General features: G+C 32.4%; 3 protein-coding genes across 6 annotated transcripts in view; 2 read left to right on the top strand and 1 right to left on the bottom strand.

Annotated features, from left to right (window-relative positions):
• LOC125066338 (mucin-5AC) overlaps positions 1-16,365 on the top strand; it is an 84,827-nt gene extending 68,462 nt beyond the window's left edge. Inside the window, exons 2-16 of one of the 4 annotated variants that reach the window (XM_047674497.1) lie at positions 3,489-3,693; positions 3,805-4,012; positions 4,093-4,373; positions 7,665-7,816; positions 8,419-8,531; positions 8,894-8,940; positions 9,040-9,246; positions 9,767-11,719; positions 12,359-12,457; positions 12,589-12,779; positions 13,516-13,741; positions 13,978-14,270; positions 14,404-14,548; positions 14,639-14,837; positions 14,922-16,365. In XM_047674497.1, coding sequence (XP_047530453.1) covers positions 3,489-3,693; positions 3,805-4,012; positions 4,093-4,373; positions 7,665-7,816; positions 8,419-8,531; positions 8,894-8,940; positions 9,040-9,246; positions 9,767-11,719; positions 12,359-12,457; positions 12,589-12,779; positions 13,516-13,741; positions 13,978-14,270; positions 14,404-14,548; positions 14,639-14,837; positions 14,922-15,080 — 4,478 coding nt within the window. In that variant the 3' untranslated portion in view covers positions 15,081-16,365. Of the gene's footprint in view, positions 1-3,488; positions 3,694-3,804; positions 4,013-4,092; positions 4,374-7,664; positions 7,817-8,379; positions 8,532-8,893; positions 8,941-9,039; positions 9,247-9,766; positions 11,720-12,358; positions 12,458-12,588; positions 12,780-12,886; positions 13,350-13,515; positions 13,742-13,977; positions 14,271-14,403; positions 14,549-14,638; positions 14,838-14,921 lie in introns of those variants that run through there. The other 3 variants (XM_047674425.1, XM_047674650.1, XM_047674573.1) reach the window with 3 other exon arrangements.
• Positions 9,207-22,417, bottom strand: part of LOC125066599 (myocyte-specific enhancer factor 2) — a 151,599-nt gene continuing 138,388 nt past the window's right edge. The window contains exon 10 of the transcript XR_007119693.1: positions 9,207-9,218. The gene's annotated coding sequence lies outside the window, so the exon portion shown is untranslated. The remainder of the gene's footprint in view (positions 9,219-22,417) is intronic.
• Positions 17,758-20,913, top strand: LOC125077617 (ionotropic receptor 21a). Its single transcript, XM_047689597.1, has 9 exons — positions 17,758-18,384; positions 18,459-18,655; positions 18,732-18,863; positions 18,951-19,112; positions 19,180-19,421; positions 19,596-19,736; positions 19,842-20,037; positions 20,103-20,301; positions 20,380-20,913. Exons 1-9 carry the CDS (start codon positions 17,758-17,760, stop codon positions 20,911-20,913), a joined length of 2,430 nt encoding a protein of 809 aa, XP_047545553.1.

Below are 22,417 nucleotides of genomic sequence, written 5' to 3'. Positions count from 1 at the left end.
CTCAGATTAAATATTTTTTTCTAATGTGAATTAAGAGTTCGTAAAATTTTGACTGCAATGATTATTTTAGCTTAATTTATGGGAAATTTATGAGAATAAGCGAATTAATCGAAATTTGGTTTCTATTTGTGGAATATAAATCAAGATTTGACCTATTCAACCACGGACGTTGTGCTGCCCACTGAATATCCCATACAACCCACTTGAACATTTATTATCTTGTTATAGCCTAAACATTATTTAACATATGCATGTATATAATGTTTTATAAAAACTGAACTAATATTAGTATTTACATAAACCTAGAACAAAGAGTTTTTATTTAAAATTTAAGTGACATTAATTAATACAAATAAAAGTTCTCTACCATTTATAAAGCGCTGACTGCATCTTGTTTCCAATTAAAGGCAACCATTTTATTTGCATTTATTCCTTTTACAGTTTATTGGATTATTTTTAGAGTTCTGTTCTTAAATGACAAAAACGGAACCCTCATATATAACCCTCATGGCTGTCTATCTTACTTCTGTCTAACTTCATAGGCTAGTTATATCTAGTGATTAAGATTTATAAAAATAAAATAATTTAGTGTCATGTGTAATAACGAATAAAATGGTTTGTTTTAAGAAATTTAATTATATTTTTGAAGGCATAGTTTAAGAGATTTAAAAATATATTAAATATATAATCTCTCGACATTTGTCCAACTCGCACTTGACAGGTTTTTTTAAAATTGCAGTTCCATACGAGTCGGAAATTTAGTGGGTGTTAATGCATTCAGACCCGCAAACGATGCAAATTACTTAGTAACCGGGAGATATCATTCTAGCCGCCTACGCCTCGCTCGGCGCCTAATAGCAAACTTGTTCTGTAATCCAAATGGAATTAAATTAAGGAAACGCACAACTAAGGGTCATTGTCCAACAATAAAAATGCTTCAAGATCAGGATTCAAAATAAATTCTAGTACGGTATTGCTTATGGCGCGAAATTTATACAGGATTTTGTTGACAACTGAAGTAAGTTACAGAAACCTTTGAAAATAACACAAGTTGACAACTCAAAACTGTCAATTTCCCTGAAATTTTCTAAGGATTTGGCAATATAGATGAGAAAAAGAATCATCTTTATATGATACAAAAATTATATGTTTTATTTTGTTATTATTTTTTCGCATTAATACAATCAGATGGTGTTGGAATACACGGTAAACGTGTTTCAACACATGCTTGTAAATCATCGGAGCATTTCCCACACAGCTGTATCATTATCTACGTTTTCTATGATCAGTTCAAGGCTAGGTAGCTTTGTGAATTTTTGCGCCATAGCAGCGGGATAAGATTAATTGTGATATGAAAACATTAGCCATATGTTAATATACGTTTGTTCTTATTTTAAATAAATAATTGAGACAGCAAATTGTAATCCTGAGTTCAAAATTGTTTTTCTATCTAAAAATACAATAGTAGATTAGTTTGACAAAAAAAAAGTCCCGCTGAGTTTCTTTCGCCGGTTCTTCTCAAGTCAGGGTGCTTCCTTTTTCGAACCGGTGGTAGTGTTTAATTTGACTATCAATAAGTAAGTGTAATGCTTCTATATTTAATAAAGGAATTTGCGTTTTAGTAGTTATATCAGCCACGGAGGCTGTGTATGCGGATGAGATATTAATTGTAGGCCACATGCTTCTTTGTATTCTTATAATCAAATGGAACTTAAATTCGACATAACTGAAAATATTTCAGGTATAGGACAGACGATATGGTACTTTCCGAGGAGGTTTCACTATGTAAACACTATCTCTAACAAATTATGTTACATCTATGACATGAAAAGAATATGACACATAATATAAAGAACGGTTTATATGTTTATATGTTGAATATACATAAGGTATATAAAAAAAGATTGATATAAATATATACGGTATAATAAATTATAGTATTTATATTGCCGATGGGTCGCCCACTTCAGCTAATTTTCCTTGAATTTAGCCTTTAATGTTATTTACATAGTAAAGCAAGCATATATCTTCTACACAATTTATCTTCCAATCTCAAGGGCTCTATGTCGACATAACATATGTTCTTGTAATTATAGGTCTTATATTGAGCACGGTAAAGATTTTTTTGTTTAATTGAAAATGTGTAAATTGACGCGGTGAATTGTTTTACGTTGTTTCGCTTCATGGGAGAATACCGCTTTGTTAAACTATTACTATTAACTATTGTTTATAGTAAGTTGTCTTTGTTAGAAGAATTTTGTACGAGGTTTTGTTGCAACTCGTTGGTGTCGTACTTTGTACGTAATGTGTACTTGAGTTTTTTTGTCTTTACAATCGTATATTTAGTTATTATAGTCTATTGCTATTCTGCAATTATCTATGCACAATTGTTCGTTAAATATTTCTTCTTTTTATATTTTTTCTTGATATACAGAATTGTCATTACGAAACGTATCTTTATCATTGTCTACTTGACTATCCATTATTGCATAAAAATCCCTTACTCTCATATTCGGTCTTTGGTCGTGTCGAATTTGCCTACACGACCTAAGATCAGAACCAAAGATTGTATGTGCTTTCTGAGACACAAAAGTAAAATATAATAAATATCCAATAACTTGTTATGGTTCAACACACGAAACCGGACCTCGGTATTTATTTTAAGCTTGTAAATCAATGAGGTAGTCGAAAGTATGTAAGAGTGAATCTTCCATCATAAAGTTTAATATTGGCGAATTAAATTGAACGTTAAATAATCTTCTATATTGCACATTAATAACCAAAACGTGCGCGAGAGTCGGCTGTCGTCCTAAATCCCACACCGCTCGTGAACGTTAGACGTGACAGGTTATTCGAATTAAGATAAAATTACATATTTAACGAAATAAAAAAGAGAAGATAAACTTATATTCAGGAAGCGTTTGCAAGTAGAACTTAACAAATAGCTAAGCCATTTTGGTTCGTTAATGTTTAAATTTATTTTTAATGAAGGTCGATTGTATGTTATAGAAAATTCTTAGCAAATGTTGTTGTAACTATTTACAAAACAATGCTTTAAACTTGCCCATTACCTACTTGTGAAACCGAATATTCTAATATTGTGAAAGCCACAAATGCGTGTCCTATTACAGCAAATAGATTTCAATATTGCAAGTAAATAATGTAAGGTGTGGTTAAATCAGTCCAGTGAATTTAAGAGAATGCAACGTTGTTGTCAAGTACGTTATCTACAAGGCCGGTGGTGCAATTGTTCTGAATACCTAGCTCTTACTGTGTATGGCTATTAGTAGCACGATCATGGTTACAAAGTTTTCTATATGCTTAAACATTTCGGTAACATTGCAGTTTAAGTTTTTTGTTGTATTTATTATACACTTTTTATATGTTGTCTCTTTTATCATATTTTATGTTGTATCATAGTCTAGTCAGAGCAGTATATGGTATTGTATTTATATTTTGATAATAGCAATTTTATTTTTATATTTCAGAATGTCTCGGGGCACAGGACCGTTCCCGGCAGCGCTCTGGCTCCTCCCGGAGCGTTCCCAAAACGGCCAACATCAAGAGGGATACTGACTTCGATTGCCCCGAAGAGTTCGGCTACTACCCGCATCCCACCGATTGCACGCTGTATTATGTTTGTGTATTCGGCGGCGCCTTGCTCGAATCTTGTACTGGTGGCCTTATGTACAGGTATTTATATATTAATATATTTAAAGTATATTGAGAAGAAGTAATTTAATTTCCCTTGTAATGAAGTTCATTAAATCTCTAAAATAAAAATATGCGACATCTACCTTTCAGCCACGAGCTCCAAACTTGTGATTGGCCGCGTAATGTGGGCTGCGATGCCACCGGTGCCGTGGTTGCGGAAGATTTAGAACGCTTGAATGAGAGGGAACCTCCATTATATCCACCGAGACGCAATCCACCGCCGCCGCCGAGAACGCAGCCCAACCCCATAATCACTTCCCGAGGACAACCGAAATTCAACCGACAAGAATACGAACAGGTTAATAAAATAAAAATAAAAAATTATTAGCAGCACTGTAACCAATTTTTTAACTAAAATACGAATATTTTAAATTTCAGCAACAGCAATTGTATGCTGAAGTGGATGACTTACCGCCAGTTGAAGAGATTGAGAATGATAGGCAGCAGAGAGTTTATAGAGGACAACCTTCGACAATAGGGCAAGTTCAAAAGGACAGAGATGGCTACGGGTCCCAGGCCATTAGTTCTGGAAGAACACTTAATTCGAATATTATTCCTGCTTCGATTAATCAAAATAGTAAAATTGGTTCATTTTCATTTGGTACTCAAGTTGACGAAAGAAGAACGGCTTCTTTAACTCAAGCGCCTCAGACGTATAGGTAAAATATAGTAAATTAATAATGAAAACATTTGCAATATATTATAGATTTAAAATACTTACTTGACTATATGATTTCAGAGGAGGTAAATATGATGACGCTACTGACTCTTCTGACAGACCTAAATACTTTTCGACTGATACACTTAAAGTGAACGACATAATTACAAACACAATATCGAGAAAAAAAAGAGATATTAGAGATCCTATAGTAAATGTGTCTAAAACACCGGATGAACTAGCTAAACGCAATGATAATGATGAAGTCATGGAATATATTGAATTCGATGAACATTCAACTGAAAACGAGTATGATGAAGAAAATTTAGATGAAAGCGAGAGAGGAAAACGACAAATTAGATTTTATGTTAAAAATGGACATAAGATACCGACGAAAAATTGGCAAAATGCTAAACCCTTGAAAATTTTGAATTTCCCGCAATTTACATATAATCCAAATATACAAAGTCAAAGGTTTCAGCCAATTTACCAAACCAACAATTATGATGGCAGAAATAATCAAAAACCTTACCTTGCAAATAATAATTATTTTACATTGGATAATGCATTTCCAACATATTCAAATGACAATAGTCAAACTGTAAGGCCATTTAAAGCTAGTATGCCAGACCCCTCAAAACAAACGTTTTCACAAAATAATGCACCTACTCAAATAATAACAAAAAGTCCACCAATATCTTCTTTAGTAAATAATCAAAATCCGTTCTCTACCTTGGTTGGTGGTTTTTATAATAATATTCTAAAAGGAAATGACAATAGAAATAACAATAATCTTCATTCACAAACTGTATCACCTACTAAACAAGCAAATCTAGCCTCCTTCCCAGATTCGTCACTTCTTTCAAGTTCAATTGTTACTGGTAAACCAATCCAAGGTACTTCTTCAACGCGAGTTCTCAATAATTCGCCAAAAAACGTTATCAATAATGAAAAACCATCTCGTAAACCGATTCTTATGAACAACAATAAACCTAAAGAAATTCAGGAACAAGATTATGATGAAGATGATTCAATTGAAGAAGAAGAAAACTCTTCTGAAGAAGAAGATGAAAATAATGAATACAGTCAAAATTTCCAACCAGATACATCTCATTTACCTTATGGCTATACGAATCCTAGCAATAAATATGCCAACATACAAAATCCATTTGCCAACCCTAATTTCAATTTTGATTCGTTCTTAGCAAAACTTCAAGAAAACCACTATTCTGTAATTGGTGTAACAACGAAGAAACCTACAAAAGAAAAAAACCCAGAACGAGTTATTAATAGTAACAACAATAATAATAATGTATTTACAACTGTGGCATACTCTGATAGTGGACTACGTTCGTCGACCTTAAAGTATAAAGGAATAAGCACTCCAAAACCTTTTACAATGCCAGCGAGTTTAAGTAACGAGGGATCTGACCAAGGCAATTTAAATTTCGTCCAAAAGCAGACACAGTACTCACAACAAGATAAAGATATTCAAAGGCCTCAAAACTACCATCAAACTCAACAGGCTACTCAAAATCAAAATTATAATAGACAAACACAAAAAGGCGCGGGTTTTCCTTTGGAATCTTTGAAACCAAGGTTAAAGCCACCTAATTTCAATGATGATCGTCAACTTCCCATAAGTCACAGTTTTAATGCCGTGATAAAAAGTACTATGCAGCCTACGAGGCAAACAGATCTATCTCAGTATTTACAATCGGTTACACAAAAACCTTATACAATAATATCAGGCACTGGATCGCCTATAGCATTTTCCACTCCAAATAATTATAATATTGTAACCCTTCAAACCAATTTGTCGAGTAGAAAACCTTATATAACATCAACTATCTCGCCAATGAATGGGCTAATATTATCATTTTCCCAGTCAACTCAAAATCCTCTGTCTAACATAGCTAATCAACACCTTTCAACTTTACAACAGTTCTGGAACAATCCTTCAACCGATATTTCGGTCCCAAAAATAACGCTTAGTAGACCTAATCCAGTAACGGAAACTCCTAATACCGGTTACAAATCTCTACCAATAAAAATTTCAACTCAGATGGTTAATAAAAATGTTTTATCTACGAACACAACGAATGAGCCGCCCAAACGAAAACCTATACCAAAACCTTCACCGGAAATGAATGATTATTATTACGACGAAGAAGATGAACAATACTATTATGAACCAGTTGTTAAACCTAAATATATGCCAAGTTCTGAAATAAAACCCCAGCGACCTCCAATGGCACAAAATTATCAAGAATACGAAGACATGTCGTATGATGAGGATACGAATCAACGTGTTAAGCCCGAAAACTCTGCAAAACCTAATAAATATAATCCATTTAAGCAAGAAGCTGTAACTAAGAATCATAATGATGTATCCGTTGTTACTAAAACGCCATATAAACAATCTTATAAAAATGTAAATGGAAAAATTCCAGTGCCAGTAATGATTGATTTAGTTAATTTCTCTGATTCAATGTCCAAACATCCCGACGTTTCTGGTTATCGAGTTGTTCATAATAATCCTCGTAATAGAACTGTTCATTTAAGAAAACCCATTAGAACCGACAATAGACCAAACACGGTGAGACCTCCTAAATATCTGAATCACACAACTTTGCGTCCATATACATTAAGGCATAGATTAGCTAAGCCAACTACCGAAAAAAATCAAAATGACTTAGATGAAGAAAATAAAAAGAACAGAGGGAGAGTGCGACATCATAATATAGTAGCACAAATGCTTATTACCACACCTCGAGACAGCTACAAACAAGAGACACGTTTTACAAAGACTAATCATGACGATAGAACTAACAGGTAAAAACTTTGCAGATGCTAGCAATGACTAAATAAATTATATTGTACTGCACAGCTATGAATGTATATTGTCTTCAGACGAGAAGACATTCGTATATTTAGTATAGTGCATATTATACTATATGTCTTTTATACTTAATATATTTACATTATTTTCCGAAATTTATGGTAATACTGTGGAGGTTGAGTTCTTTTACGATATTCAAGGCTGTGGCAGAAATTTGACTTACATACATATTATTGTACAATATTGACTAGACTAGACAAGAATATATGACTTACAATATATTTAACTTACGACTTTTTGATTTTGCTTATTAATAACGACTCTATTGATCAAGTGAAATAATTTTAATCCAAAGCAAAGGGTGTTGATTTAGTATCCTTTCCTTTCAACATTGTTTATGTGTTTCTTTTCAAAATATACTTTGCATATTATTATTTTCTTGTACTTCAGATTGGAACCTACAGAAAGTATTACCCCTACTTCGTATACTGCAACTCCGCGGCCTAAAATGTTGTACAATGGTTCTCAAACTTACAGTCCCGATCAATATGATCCTTATTACGCTGTTTACGATGAAGATGGTGAATTGTACAAGGACACAGGTGAGGAATATGCACTTAAATCTCTCAATTATTATCGATCGTGTGGACAAACTTGTATCATAATAATTTTGTATTTAAAACCTTTTATTTAAGCTTACCTGGTTGGATTAGTTATTAATAGACACATATGTAAATATATGTTATTTTGTGTTATAAATAAGCATGTTATTGTACCTACTTTTATTACCGATTTCTTCAATACTTCATTTGTATTTTTATCTATTCAAGCGATGTTAAATACTGTTTCAGGTTTATGGATAATATTTATCGATATAAAACCTAAAATACTGTTGTAAATATTCTTAATAAACTATTTATATTAAACAATAACGATGTAATTTTCTTCGACGTCCTATAATAGCGTCTAAAATTCTAACACAGTTTTCATATTTTTTTTTGTAATCAATATAATTATCCAAATCACCCATCTTCTTTAACATGGTAATCATAATTTCTTAATAATAAAAAATAAATAAATAGATGACTTGAAACAACCATATTAATGGTTAATAATATCGAGGACGTTTAACACACTAACGGGAGAACGGTACCGGTGTTGGCAGACTATGTGCAGCACTATAATACGGCTTCGCTTCGACCAGCTGTCCAGCAGACGTATCGCGGCACACCACCGCCAGTTCGCCGACCTGTCGAGACTTACTCACCAAGACCAGTTTCTCCTGATGACTATGATGACGCTCTTATTCAAGGCCAGGTATGAATTAAATACAGCAAAACTAGTATTTAGGTACAATAGATAGAATGCACATATAGGATAGAAGATACTTAATTGTACAACTAACTAATTGAAGTGGAAATAAAACACACTTATTGTGTAAAATTATTAGTATGTACAAAGAGTGGTCTTTTGCTAGGAGAGCGATATTTTCTGGCCAACATTTAGGTAATAGACATTAAACCGATAAAGCGATAAAGACGTGTAAAATTCGAACAAGAATGATTATAATAAATGCAATTAATATATAATATTTTTTTGACCTAAAATATATCATGAATACATAATATTATCATCGCTAGACGCCTTACGTTTTTATATTTTATAAAAAATGTTTTCAGATAAGCAACCAGAATCAATACCAGTCCTCCGTTCGACAGCCGGCAAGGTAATATTTTTAATATATAAAGTATAGATACAATATAAACAAAATCAATAAGTTTAAAGCGGAGAGTTATTTAAAACGTTTATAATATAAATAATCCAGGGGCGAAGGTAACGAATTGGGCTATGATCATATTCCAAGCAGCGTGAGGACGACTGTTTATGAAGCAACTTCCCTACGCACTACTCCTTCTACAACTAGCACAAGCACTACTACTACTACTACTACTACCACTACTACCACAACCACACGACGTCCAACAACTGCACCCTACACCGAAGCTATGACCCCGACTCGATATACTCCAAGGTACTACAAAAGAATACGTGATTCTAAATCTTTAATCATCAAGGCTTAAATCATTACACCAGAATTCATTCTCATACACATTCTTCATTACTTCAACCTGATTTTTAATATTTTCATGTTTCATTAATCCTTCAATCTCAATAGCAACCTTAAGACTGATAATAATCAATTACTAATATAGGCTTGGAACTTGATAATTTTCATCGGTTTAAAGGTTGTTGTAATAAAACGTGTATTTCTTTTTTAATCTTAGTGTATATAATATAATATTATTTTTAGTTTATTTATTTTCTGCCTTATGATGTAGTTGTAGATTTATTTGCCTTTTGTAGTATCTTTATTTTATGTGAAAAATTCTATTTGCATACAATTTAAATTATTTAAATAATTTTTATGCGATTATGAATCTATCATATAAGAAACAGATATGGTTTCTAAGTTCAGTTGAAAATATTTACATAATAGGAGTTGGTTTTTCAGAACTGAATTTAGAATCATTTCTTTGCTTTGTATTCGACAGATCATCAAGCGATGAAAATCGTATTCGCGTTCCCGTTTCCACATCAACCGAAAAATCTCTTAACGAGCCCACGCCACTAATTCCTTCTACAAATTCACCTATTATAAACTTCTCATCCCTCGCTAAACCTTTTGAAAGGACAGACAACTCATATAGGTTAGACGAACCATCGACTGAAAAATTACCGACTCGTAGACTGACTTCACGTGTGACTAACAGCAATCGTAGGGATAATGTTAAGATAGAACAAGATAATTCAAATGAAAAGACGAAAAAAATGTTTTCGCTATCGACTGGTTTTTCGTTCCGTCGGAATGTTAATAATACTAAAAATCCTTATACATTAACTCTAATTTCAAAACCTTTCGATGAGTATTCAACGTCAAGAACAAAAAATAATCGCGTTAATAACAATAAAAAACAACATATACAAAGATTTCATTATGACACAAGTAATGATGGTAACTCTGAAAAACATAAGAAGATAATAGCCACTTATGATGATAGTTCAACATTACGCCGAAAAGACATTAGTTCAGAAGGAAACAATAACGACGACGATATTTCTATTTATTCGACACCTTCCGTACAAAAATTTACATCAAGAACTAGAATTCGTACAAGTACTACTCCAACTACGGTAGATACAAAATATTACTTAAAAACTATTTTAAAACGTCCTGTTAGTAATGACGATTCTACAGAAAATTCTATAAATACAGAAGCTCTTTTAGAAAGAAATTCACACAATGTAACTGACGATCATGATCTTAATTTAAATGCTTATCCCGTCGAGGACTCAGATAATTGGAAACAAATTGATTTCAGTGATAACTATAATGAACCTATTATATCACCATATAAAACTTTAGATAATCTTAGAAATACTGAACGTGTTCCATCAGAAAACGTTAGGCAAGATATTGATGCCATGTCAACTATATCCAGTACAACGAAGCGTTATTTTTCAACTACACCTAAATTAGATACTTTCGAACAATCTAAACCAAATTTATCTAGAAAACCCTCTTATTATCTTTACCATGTAGAAGACGAAGTTATGGCCGATCAGACTACTGAAGTATTTAATGGTAAGGTCAAAAGTGTCATTAAAAGCTTTATAAGTAACTTTCCAAGTTCGTCTACCTCAAGACATGTAGAGTATACATCTACAACACCCCAAACCGATGACAAAGTTATTAATATAGAATCTCAAAGGATAAAACATTTTCCTGTCGAACAACCATTCCGTAGTCACTTACAACAATTAAAAGTTATTACAGAATCAAACATGATTCGGTACGTTTCACCTACTGGTGAGACAATTACTTTTACTGGGCCAAACAGAGACACAAACAATGATTATTCCTCATCAACAATGCCTACTACATATTCAACAAGCCAAAGGCCTTTAGTTGACATTGAAACGGAAGCTGGATTGATAGATACGGTTCCGAGCCCTGATTATGTATCGGAAAAAGGTATTTATCAATCTAAATTCAGTACTTTTGCAAAAGGTAAGTCAGACATAGAAAAGTCGAGAAAATATCAAAGTATCATTAACATTGAGGAATCACCTAATGATAATATTAAAATTAAGAGTCACGAAAACACTGATAATATTGATGTAACACCAATAGTTGTAGTGAGCTCTGAAAACGTTAAAGCACAGACTGAAACTGAACATCCACGACCAGTAAATGACTATATAAGTGACATTGCTTCAACTACTAGTACTACTAAATCGACTACTACTTTGAAAGCTGTAACAGAAACAAAACCGACGACTAAAAGCGTATCCTTTCCAACTCGTGCCTCTCGAATCAACCCTGCCATAAAGTTAGCTGCGGCAAATCTCGGAGGTGGGCGCAGGAGTTACCAATCGTCGTCCAATTGTTCATCAGATAACAGTCTGCAAGTGAATCCAAAATGCAACGAAATCAAATATCAGAGGTACTCGCCGGCCAGTAGTCGTAACATTCTAATGTATTTCATATTAATAAATGGACGGTGGAGGCTCCATACTCCTTACTTTCCGCATCGCGTTGTAACTGGCATGTGAATGAACATCTCTCTAAACATTGATAATGGCACCCATAGCTAAAATCTTTCGCTTAGCATACTCTCTATTATATTCTCATTGGGGGACTTCCAGTCGGTTGAGTTTAATTTATGAATTGTTAACTCCTGACGCGACCATTTCCGTTTCCTGCACCATACTGTTTTTTTATTGTTTAAACTTATCTAATAATAATTAATTAATGTGTTTAATTAACTTAAGAACATTTTAATGTTTTCAGTAGAAAGTTCCTCAATGTAGTTAGCCCTGTCATACTGTTGCACCACATCGCAATTCATCATTTTTATTTAAAAGCACCAGAAGTAGCAAGTGTATTAAAATTTTAGTTTATTATATAAAAATGCATGAAAAATTATTGAGATAAATTTTCATCTAAATATATTTTTTTAATCATCATACATCTCAAAGCAATTTAATATTGTTTTAAAGTTTTTGATTTGCTTATTTCTAAAAACACGCATACTAATTTAATATTTTTAATGAGCGTTTTACTGGAAATCTTTATTTTACAGGCCAAACACCAGCACACGAGGTCGAGGTTCTGCTCATTATTCAACTTCGGGTGCATCTGATTCGGCACAACAGACACCTAACAGAGGAACACCCCCAACGTTAGAATTACAATTATAAATGAAATTGTTGTGCTTTTATAAATAAACTGTTATTTTTATATATTTGCTGCCCTTATTTGTGTCATTCAAAGCCTTTATAACATTTTAATTTGTTTTAATAATTTGTGCAGTCGCAGTCGACCAACGTTGAAACCATCAACTGCTATAGTAGCTAAGGTAGCAGAAGTGGATATTTACACTAATCCTCCGAGTCGACCAGCTCCAGTGTATCCTCAACCTACACCTGATAAAACAGCAGCTAAATGCAGAAAAGATGTCTGTCTCTTGCCTGACTGCTTTTGCGGAGGAAAGGATGTCCCTGGTATGTGATAAAAATATTATTACATGATTTAATAAAAGTGGAAGTAGATATTTCACTGTTTGTAGAATAATTTAAAAATAAAATATTGTAATATATTGTAATCTTAGGAAATTTGCCTGTCAGCGAAGTACCACAAATAGTTCTTATAACTTTCGACGATGCTGTAAATGATTTAAATAAAATGTACTACGAAGAGTTCTTTGAAAGGGGACGAGTCAATCCAAATGGTTGTCCCATAACTGGAACTTTTTACGTTTCCCATGAATGGACAGATTATAGTCAGGTGCAAAATTTATATGCAGATGGTCACGAATTTGCCTCACACACTATATCGTAAGTTTATTAGGTATAGATCGACTATTGCTGAAATATGACGTATCTTCTGGAAGCATCTATGGAGTTTTCGAATTGGGGTCGACTATTCAATGCTATAAGATATAATTTAGTTTTACTAAGCACTGAATAATCGACTCATATTTCTGACTAACGGTTTATGGCCATCTATTTATACAGTTTTCTATTTAACGCTGTATATTATACACCGATAAAATGTATATGTTAACTTTATAAAAATAATTTATATGATAATGTTTTTAATAATGGTTTTTCTTTCTTTTCTTCCATCCTTTCTACCTAACATCTATACCTTCTATTGCCTGCCGATTCTTCCTCTTCCTGGCACATTTGACACAACCAAATCACACGCACAATCACTACCTCATCCCGCGACAAATAGGCGAATTACCGGTGGATAAGATCCCGCAAATTGTTCTGCTGACGTTTGACGACTCTGTTAATGACTTGAATAAGGGACTCTACGCTGATTTATTTGAGAAAGGTCGCGTTAACCCTAACGGGTGTCCTATTTCTGCTACATTTTACGTATCACATGAATGGACGGATTACAGTCAAGTACAAAACTTGTATTCAGCTGGACATGAGATGGCATCACACACAGTTTCGTAAGTGATTGAAGTATACACGCACAGAGTCTAACTTTGCACTATATTGTCATTTTTTATCGAAATAATTGAATTTTCATTTTTTATAATATATATTTGGTTTTGGTTCTAAAAATTAATATCTATTCCTTTTACCTATTGAGCTTAATGATATTCTTAAAAAAAAGCTTTTAAATAAATTACACAATAGTAACACTAATTTTTTTTTGTCATCGAAATTTTGATTTTAATTTCAGTCATAGTTTTGGAGAGCAATTTTCTCAAAAGAAATGGAACAGAGAAATTGGTGGTCAAAGAGAAATTTTAGCCGCTTACGGTGGTGTAAAGCTTGAAGACGTAAGAGGCATGAGGGCTCCATTCTTGTCTGTCGGAGGCAACAAAATGTTTAAAATGTTGTACGATTCAAACTTTACTTATGATTCATCACTTCCCGTGTATGAGAATAAACCGCCGAGCTGGCCTTACACTTTGGACTATAAACTATTCCACGACTGCATGATACCACCATGCCCGACTAAATCTTATCCAGGTTTTATATTTTTTCTAATATTATCACCATAATTCATATTATTGAAAACTTTGATTGATTAATGAGACTTAAAGTTGTCATAAGGTCAATTAATAATTATAAATTACAATTATAATATATAAAAATATTTTAGGTGTATGGGAAGTCCCCATGGTGATGTGGCAAGACCTTAATGGTGGTCGTTGCTCTATGGGAGATGCCTGTGCCAACCCTCCAGATTCGGACGGCGTATACAAAATGATATTAAAGAATTTCGACAGGCATTACACAAGTAACAGGTAAATTCAGTGACGCTTTTATTATTTTAAATTCCATGGTTTAATGTAGATTCAGCAATGTTTATGCTTTAAAAATATTATTCTGTGCAGGGCTCCGTTTGGTCTATTTTACCATGCAGCTTGGTTTACTCAACCGCACCACAAAGAAGGATTCATTAAATTCTTGGACTTTATAAATCAAATGTCTGATGTATGGATCGTCACCAATTGGCAAGCTTTACAATGGGTCCGCGATCCGACTCCAATATCGAGAATGAACAACTTCCAACCTTTCCAGTGCAACTACCAGGTTAATAAGATATTTAATAAAATACCTTTAAAATTTTAGCTATAAAATTGATATTTTAATATAATTGGTTAATTTATTTCTCAGGACCGACCTAAAAAATGTAACAATCCGAAAGTGTGTAACCTTTGGCACAAATCCGGAGTAAGATACATGAGGACGTGTCAACCGTGTCCAGAAATATACCCTTGGACTGGCAAAACTGGAATAAGATCATCACGCATCGACAATGACATCGAAGAATAAATATTCCTACCAATTAAGTAGTTACAAAACTAATAATATCCATCCTGAGTAATGATCCATTAGTATTTGCTTTTTATTTGTAAGCCAACGAGGCAAGGATCGCTCTAGTAAATTATTGTCAATAGAAATTGTTTTGTCACCAACTAGTAAGTGCCATTTAGATTAGATGGTCACAAAGCAAAAATTGTAAATTCTACACGATTTCATCATAGTTGAAATAGAGTTTTGATTATTTTATAATAAATTACATTTCGTTCCGTTTTAGATAAAGTTGTAATGTATTGGAAACTGTGATATTATGTGTTTTCAACCGTTTAGAAAGAAAAATGCATCCAACATTATTAGTAACTTTATTTAATTACTTCGTCGGTGTTACGATATTTTGCTTTATATAGTGTTCTTGTAATAATTTATAAATTAGGTCTTTTCATTTACTTATATTGGAATGGAATATACAGTAGGCGTAAGAATTTTATATGAAATCACAAAGTTACTCAAATAGCAATGAGATTAACTGCGATATTGTTATCAGTTCAATAATTATTGAAATCATCTTCATTTAACATTTTGACAGATTATAATTTTTAATGTGAGCCATATTAAAATTTAGAAATACTTCTCCTATCTTGCCAGCGTTGTGGTTAACACTGCCTTTTTATACAATTGTAAATATAGTTAGTGCTTTGTGTTAAGTGTTAGGTTAAGACTGTGTGAATTGTAAGCGCTTCAGAATAATGAAAATTGACATAAACGTGTGTTTTGTGTTCGGACAAGGCGAATTTTCGGCGTATAAGTATAGCGTCCCGTGAACGTCTGTCTACATCGCATTTGTGATGAAGCACATGTTAATGTGATCGCTATTTTCATTTAGAAAGTATAAAAATCTTACTTTTATTGGAACTTTGTGAAAAATCAATTGTTTTTTTAGGTTTCATTTATTTTAGATATTGTTTTTATCGCAGTGTATAATTCAATGCACATTAGGTGCTGCTAAATTAATAGTAGCGCTTGCAGAGTATATTTAAAAATTTGCAATATTTATAAGTCCTATTATTGTAAATATAGATATAGTATTTAAAATTGGTAGTTCCATTCTTATGCGAATTGTGTTTGATAAGTATTTTGAATTATTTTTTATCGGCTTTTTGATGTATGTCGTTTGTGATGTTTGATACTGGGACCCGTACTTTTCTACCAGATGTACTTTTTGTATTCATTCAGGTAATTTTATTACTTCGATATGTAATGAACGCAAGATGTGCAGCTTAATAAAATGATATGATTAGTTTGGTGTTTTATTTATTTAGTTAAAAAATAACAAAATTTAACCATCTTTAAAACAAAAGTATACATGAACATAAGGAAAGAAATATAAGGAAAGAATGCTAAAGCGTGACACAGAAAGAGGTCTCTTTCTGTGTCACGCTTTACATAAATATTGATATTCCAGACATATAACACCTAAAACTTCCAAGTAAATTAGTTAGTATTGTATTTTTTAAATAAAAATACATCTATAAATGAAAAGAGTTTATGATTTCTCGTAGTGTAAATACGGAACTGACATTTTAAAACTCACTCACTCACTTCACTTCACCTGGTCTCTTGATATCGGCGTTTTTCAAGACACGTTACTATGAGAAATAGTTAATAGCATACGTAAACATAAATTAAAAAATAATTAATAATTAAAATAATTTTATTAAAATATCAATACTAATTTATCTATAACTAACGACCCGCCTCGGTTTCGCACGGATGCAATGCTGATTCTAAATGTACTACAGAATGTCTTTATATACAACTTTCACAGTTTTTTTTAGTCATTCATTCAACCATATTGATCTTTATTAAATGCATAGTGTATTTAAGGTACTTAATTGGATAAGAATTAATGCTGTATTACTTAAAATCGCTTTGGAAATAAACAATTGTTTCTCGTAAAAAGTAAAATATAAAAAATTGTTATTGTGTGTTATCCCTAAAAGAGACAAATACCATCGCGGATGGTATTTGTCTCTTTATGTTTTTTTATAACATCACATTGGAAACCTTTAAAATTACCAGTGTTTCTCTACTACATTATGCATACATATAAACTTTTCCTTTGAATTACTCTATCTATTAAAAAAACCGCATCAAAATCCGTTGCTTAGATTTAAAGATCTAGCATACATAGGCAATGTTATTATAACTATATAATGTAATTTCTTACCAATCCGAATACGCTTACTGGTTTTTTTTGGAATATACTGCATGTCGATCGGGTCTATTTAAATAATTTTAAATTTAAATATACCTACTCACAAAAAAAAAAAACAAAGTATTTCTAATAACTCTGAAGTTTCTAGGAACGTAATTAGTTCTATACAAATACGTCATAGAGTCATACATAACATATATCCCTGACCGTGAAAACCGAATTGCTCATAAAAAATAAATTTTCAATCATAACACCTGCCTAAATGTCAATACGTTTTATTTCAAGTCTAGCCAAGGTCCGTGAAAGCCTATAAAAAGAAGGCTTGATAAGTTATAGCAACATTTTGCTATCTAAGCTTCAAGTAATAAACAAAGAACATCGTAAAATATGAAGTTGATTATCTCAATTATTTATTTACTATACTTATACCAAGAAATTATCTGTGAACAAAGTAATGATTTTACGTCGAAATTTATGCTACAAAACTATCACAAACCTTTGTTTTTTAAGAATCGATATAATTTATTAGAACCTGACAAAAACAAAATCAATTCTGACGGTCTCGAACAAAATATAGTTCGAATAAAATCGGTAAAGGTTAAGCGTGGTGCAGATCCAGTTTTCCATGGACACCCGAAAACAAGAGAAGAAATTTGGCATGAGAATTTCTTGAGAAAGAATAATAATTTCGATCAAACATCGTCGCTTACTAAACTAATAAATAATATAACGTTGACATATTTAAACGATTGCACGCCAGTCATACTTTACGATGACCAAATAAAGTCTAGTGAGAACTTTTTATTTCAACACCTCTTCAAAAATTTCCCTGTTTCGTTTATGCATGGATACATAGGTGATAAAGATTACTTAGAAGAGCCAAAGTTGCTACAGCCTAGACAAAATTGCCATCATTTTATAGTTTTTCTGACTGATGTTATGAGAAGTGCTAAAGTTTTGGGTAAGCAATCGGAAAGTAAGATTATTGTGGTCGCGAGGTCTTCACAGTGGGCTGTTCAAGAATTCCTTGCAGGGCCTGTATCAAAAAATTTAGTTAATTTACTTATCATCGGGCAAAGTTTTAAGGATGACGAAAATATGGTAAGCATTTAAAAACTAAACGTCCGAAATGTATAATTAGTATACTATGAATGAAGTAATAAATGATTTCACAGGAAGCGGCGTACATATTATACACTCATATTTTATATACAGACGGACTGGGTACTAGCAAATCTTTAATATTATCTTCTTGGAGTCATGGTAAATTTTCACGAAAAGTTAATTTATTTCCAACTAAAATGACGCATGGCTATGCTGGGCACAGATTTTTAGTAGCCGCTGCAAATCAACCTCCCTTTGTATTCAGGAGGTACTAATTTATTTATCATATTTTTTTTGTTTTTAAATGCTGCATGTTAATTTGAAATTTGTACTTATTATTTTAGAATAGAAACTGATTCGGATGGTGGAAATCCGAGAGTAGTTTGGAATGGTCTTGAAATAAAAATTCTTAAATTGCTAGCAGAAAGAAACAATTTCTCTATCGAAGTAGTTGAACCTCGGGCACTACAATTAGGGTAATATTATAAAATAATTCATATATACATTATGATAAAATATTAACACACAAAAAATATAAACGTATCGTAACACATTTTTTTAAGTTCTGGCGACGCTGTTGCTAAAGAGATAATTTCCGGTCGAGTTGATATCGGCATAGCCGGAATGTATATAACCGAAGAAAGAGCTCGTGATATGGATGTCAGTTTTTCTCACTCTCATGATTGTGCGGCATTTATAACATTAACATCGACTGCTCTTCCTCGGTCAGTTAGCCCAGATATTTTGGTTTAAATATAACTTCTTTTTTCTAATTTAATCTAAATATTTCAGATATCGAGCAATACTTGGTCCATTCCACTGGCATGTCTGGGTAGCTCTAACATTTACTTATTTAATTGGTATAATCCCTTTGGCATTCTCAGACAAGCATACGTTAAGTCACTTAATTCATAATAAGGGAGAAATTGAGAATATGTTCTGGTACGTTTTTGGGACGTTCACTAATTGTTTTACATTTGTCGGTGAAAATTCTTGGAGTAAAACAACAAAAATAACTACAAGATTATTAATAGGTATGGTTTTCATACGTACATATAACCACAATAAAAATAATAATGTATTTATTTGACAACTTGCTTCCCTTACTCTATTGACTGTCAACGACAGCGTGCGAATGCTGAATATATTTTTAAAATTATGTATAATAAATAATTATCAAATGGTTTATATGTGTTATAAAATTGTAGGATGGTATTGGTTATTTACAATCATTATAACGAGTTGTTACACAGGATCAATTATAGCATTTGTAACTTTACCAATATTTCCGGAGACGGTAGATACGATATCACAACTTCTGGCCGGGTTTTATCGTGTTGGAACTTTAGGTATGATAGTTTTAAATTTATTTTAATTTAAGTTATTAATAATATTTAAACTTTAAGTAATTTCTTCGATAGATTAATAATACGTTTTAAACAATATTTTCTTAGATCATGGTGGTTGGGAAAGGTGGTTCTATAATTCATCGGATCCCTTAACCAATAAGCTTTTGAGGAAATTGGAATTTGTGCCCGATGTCAAAACTGGAATTCGGAACACTACTGAGGCATTTTTCTGGCCTTATGCATTCCTGGGATCACAATCGGAGTTGGAATATATTGCACAAGCGAATTTTACAAAAACGGAGTAAGATTTGTTTCATTGATCAAATACAACTAAACGCTTATAGTTAAAGAAAAATAACATTTTAGGTCGAAACGTTCTCTTCTTCATATATCCAATGAATGTTTCGTACCATTTGGTGTTAGCGTGGGTTTTCCAAATAATTCTTTATATGGGGCCAAATTAAGTAAAGATATCAGCAGAATGGTACAAAGTGGTATTATAAATAAATTTATCGATGAAGTTCGATGGGAAATGCAGAGGACAAAATCAGGAGACTTATTATCAGTAAATATATTTATTTCCTAGTAGCTTATTTAAATTAGCATTAGTATATTTTTATTGCAACATCATATTAATCTTTAGGTAGTACATAGTCCGATAAAGATGAATTCAATTGAGGAAAGAGGCTTAACATTGGAAGACACGCAAGGCATGTTCCTATTACTGGGTGCAGGGTGTCTTATAGCGGCTACCGCTCTTTTATCTGAATGGATGGGAGGATTTACAAAACGATGCCGTAATTTAGGAAAGAAAATTACCTCAACGAAGACGTCCAAGAACCTTCCCAATACGCCAAAAGAGTCCGCAAAGACGGAAGTAGCTATCAGTGATGGTACCGAAAGTAAATTGGGTTTTAATGAGAGAGCTTCAAGCTTTGAATCTGATTATACTTGTGATGGTCAAATTATAACTGTAACTCAAGAGAGTATAATAATACACAACGATTGTAATGAAGAAGGTTGGGATTCTAGGCGATCTAGTTTCATCGATTTAGATTATGAAATCCAAGAAATTTTTGAAAAGGAAAATCAACTTACCGAAACAACATCAGATAAAATAAATAGAAATGATACTGCATCAAAAGGCGCATTTGGAGATATTGTTAGTACAAAATAGTCTTAGTACTTGTCTTGTACAATTGCACTGCTTGTAAACATTTTTGTTATGCACGAAAATCTTGGAAGTATGATATATAATGAAAATAATAAAACCATATTGACATCCAACTCTTTATTATCCTTCGAACAGTCATCAAAATAATTTATAACAATTTTCTAACACTGTCCATTAATATTAATATTCCATTCAACCATTGAGATGTTATTATCGTTACTCATTCACACATAGGGCAGATTGGGCTGCCGCGCAGAAACACAGGCGCTGTAAGACCTAAATTAATGCAATATTTGGCCCGGCCTCATCTTAAAAATAATTATACATTATGACTTAAATTTCCACGAGGCACCTTAGAAAATCTTAGGTATCCTCATTATTATCAGTAAAAATATCGATAAAATACAACAGATTTTGCATTACCATCTTGTAAATTCAAACAAAAATATACCTAATACCTACCTAAGCGATTTGTTACATTATGTATTGCACAACTGATGTTACAAGAGAAATAAGTGTGAAATCGACTTGAGTATTCAATAAGGATATGTATTCATATACCGATAATCTATCCGGGTTGTCCACGATTGCTGTGAGGCAATAGCAAAAAGGGGAAGTGGACGAGAGAACTATTATGTACTACGTCGAAATCAATTCTGATTTCGGATGCTATATGCTTATGACTACAACATTTAAATGCAATAATGTAAAACTGAAGTGACTCTTTGCTATTGTGACACAGCTAGATAAATACAGGTAAAACATACACAAAGTAGATACGTCTACAAAACAAACAATGCAAACACTTTTTACAATAACACACAACACGGTTGTGCGTGAAATGAATATTATATTTAAATATTAATTATAAAGTGAAATCATTCCCGATAGCAAAGCTCACAACCTCGGAAATAATGCTCCCAATACCAGCTTACAGATGATATATTTTTATACAAGAAAGTCGATAAATTACGTAAAGTGCAATCGACATAGTTATCTCTTATCAGACATTATTATAATAAGTGAACGACTCACATAAACAGACAAACAAAGTATTGTCCCTAAGTCTACTACACGAAAAATATTTAAAACATTTTTACTGAATTTTATACATAAGTGTTGTTTTACAACATGATCAGTGCAATCAATTGTGATAGGTATTTAGGTAACAACGTGTATTGTATCTAATTCACTAAACAATCTATGGGGGAATGGGGTTGCAAGTCTTTGAATGATTTCTCATTTCAACATTGAATTTTCCTCATATGTTCGCTATTTTATTCAATTTTATTCAAATAGTAAAGATGATTGTAAGTTGATTTGAGAAATCAATAAAGAATTAACTACTTTAGTAAGATAAAGAAAACATAAATGAATCCTTGAAATACGGATTAATGGCCAAATGTTAACGGTTGAGCAAATTTCAACAAATAAAGCACTCGAACTTTTCATTGAAAGGAACAATTAGGAACGAACGATCGAAAACGATCACAAATGGATATAACGC

The sequence above is a fragment of the Vanessa atalanta genome, chromosome 1 (genome assembly GCF_905147765.1).
Source record: "Vanessa atalanta chromosome 1, ilVanAtal1.2, whole genome shotgun sequence".
NCBI classification, from domain to species: domain Eukaryota; kingdom Metazoa; phylum Arthropoda; class Insecta; order Lepidoptera; family Nymphalidae; genus Vanessa; species Vanessa atalanta.
The sequence above is the reverse complement of the archived record's forward strand: the minus strand, read 5'-3'. Positions and strand labels throughout refer to the sequence as shown.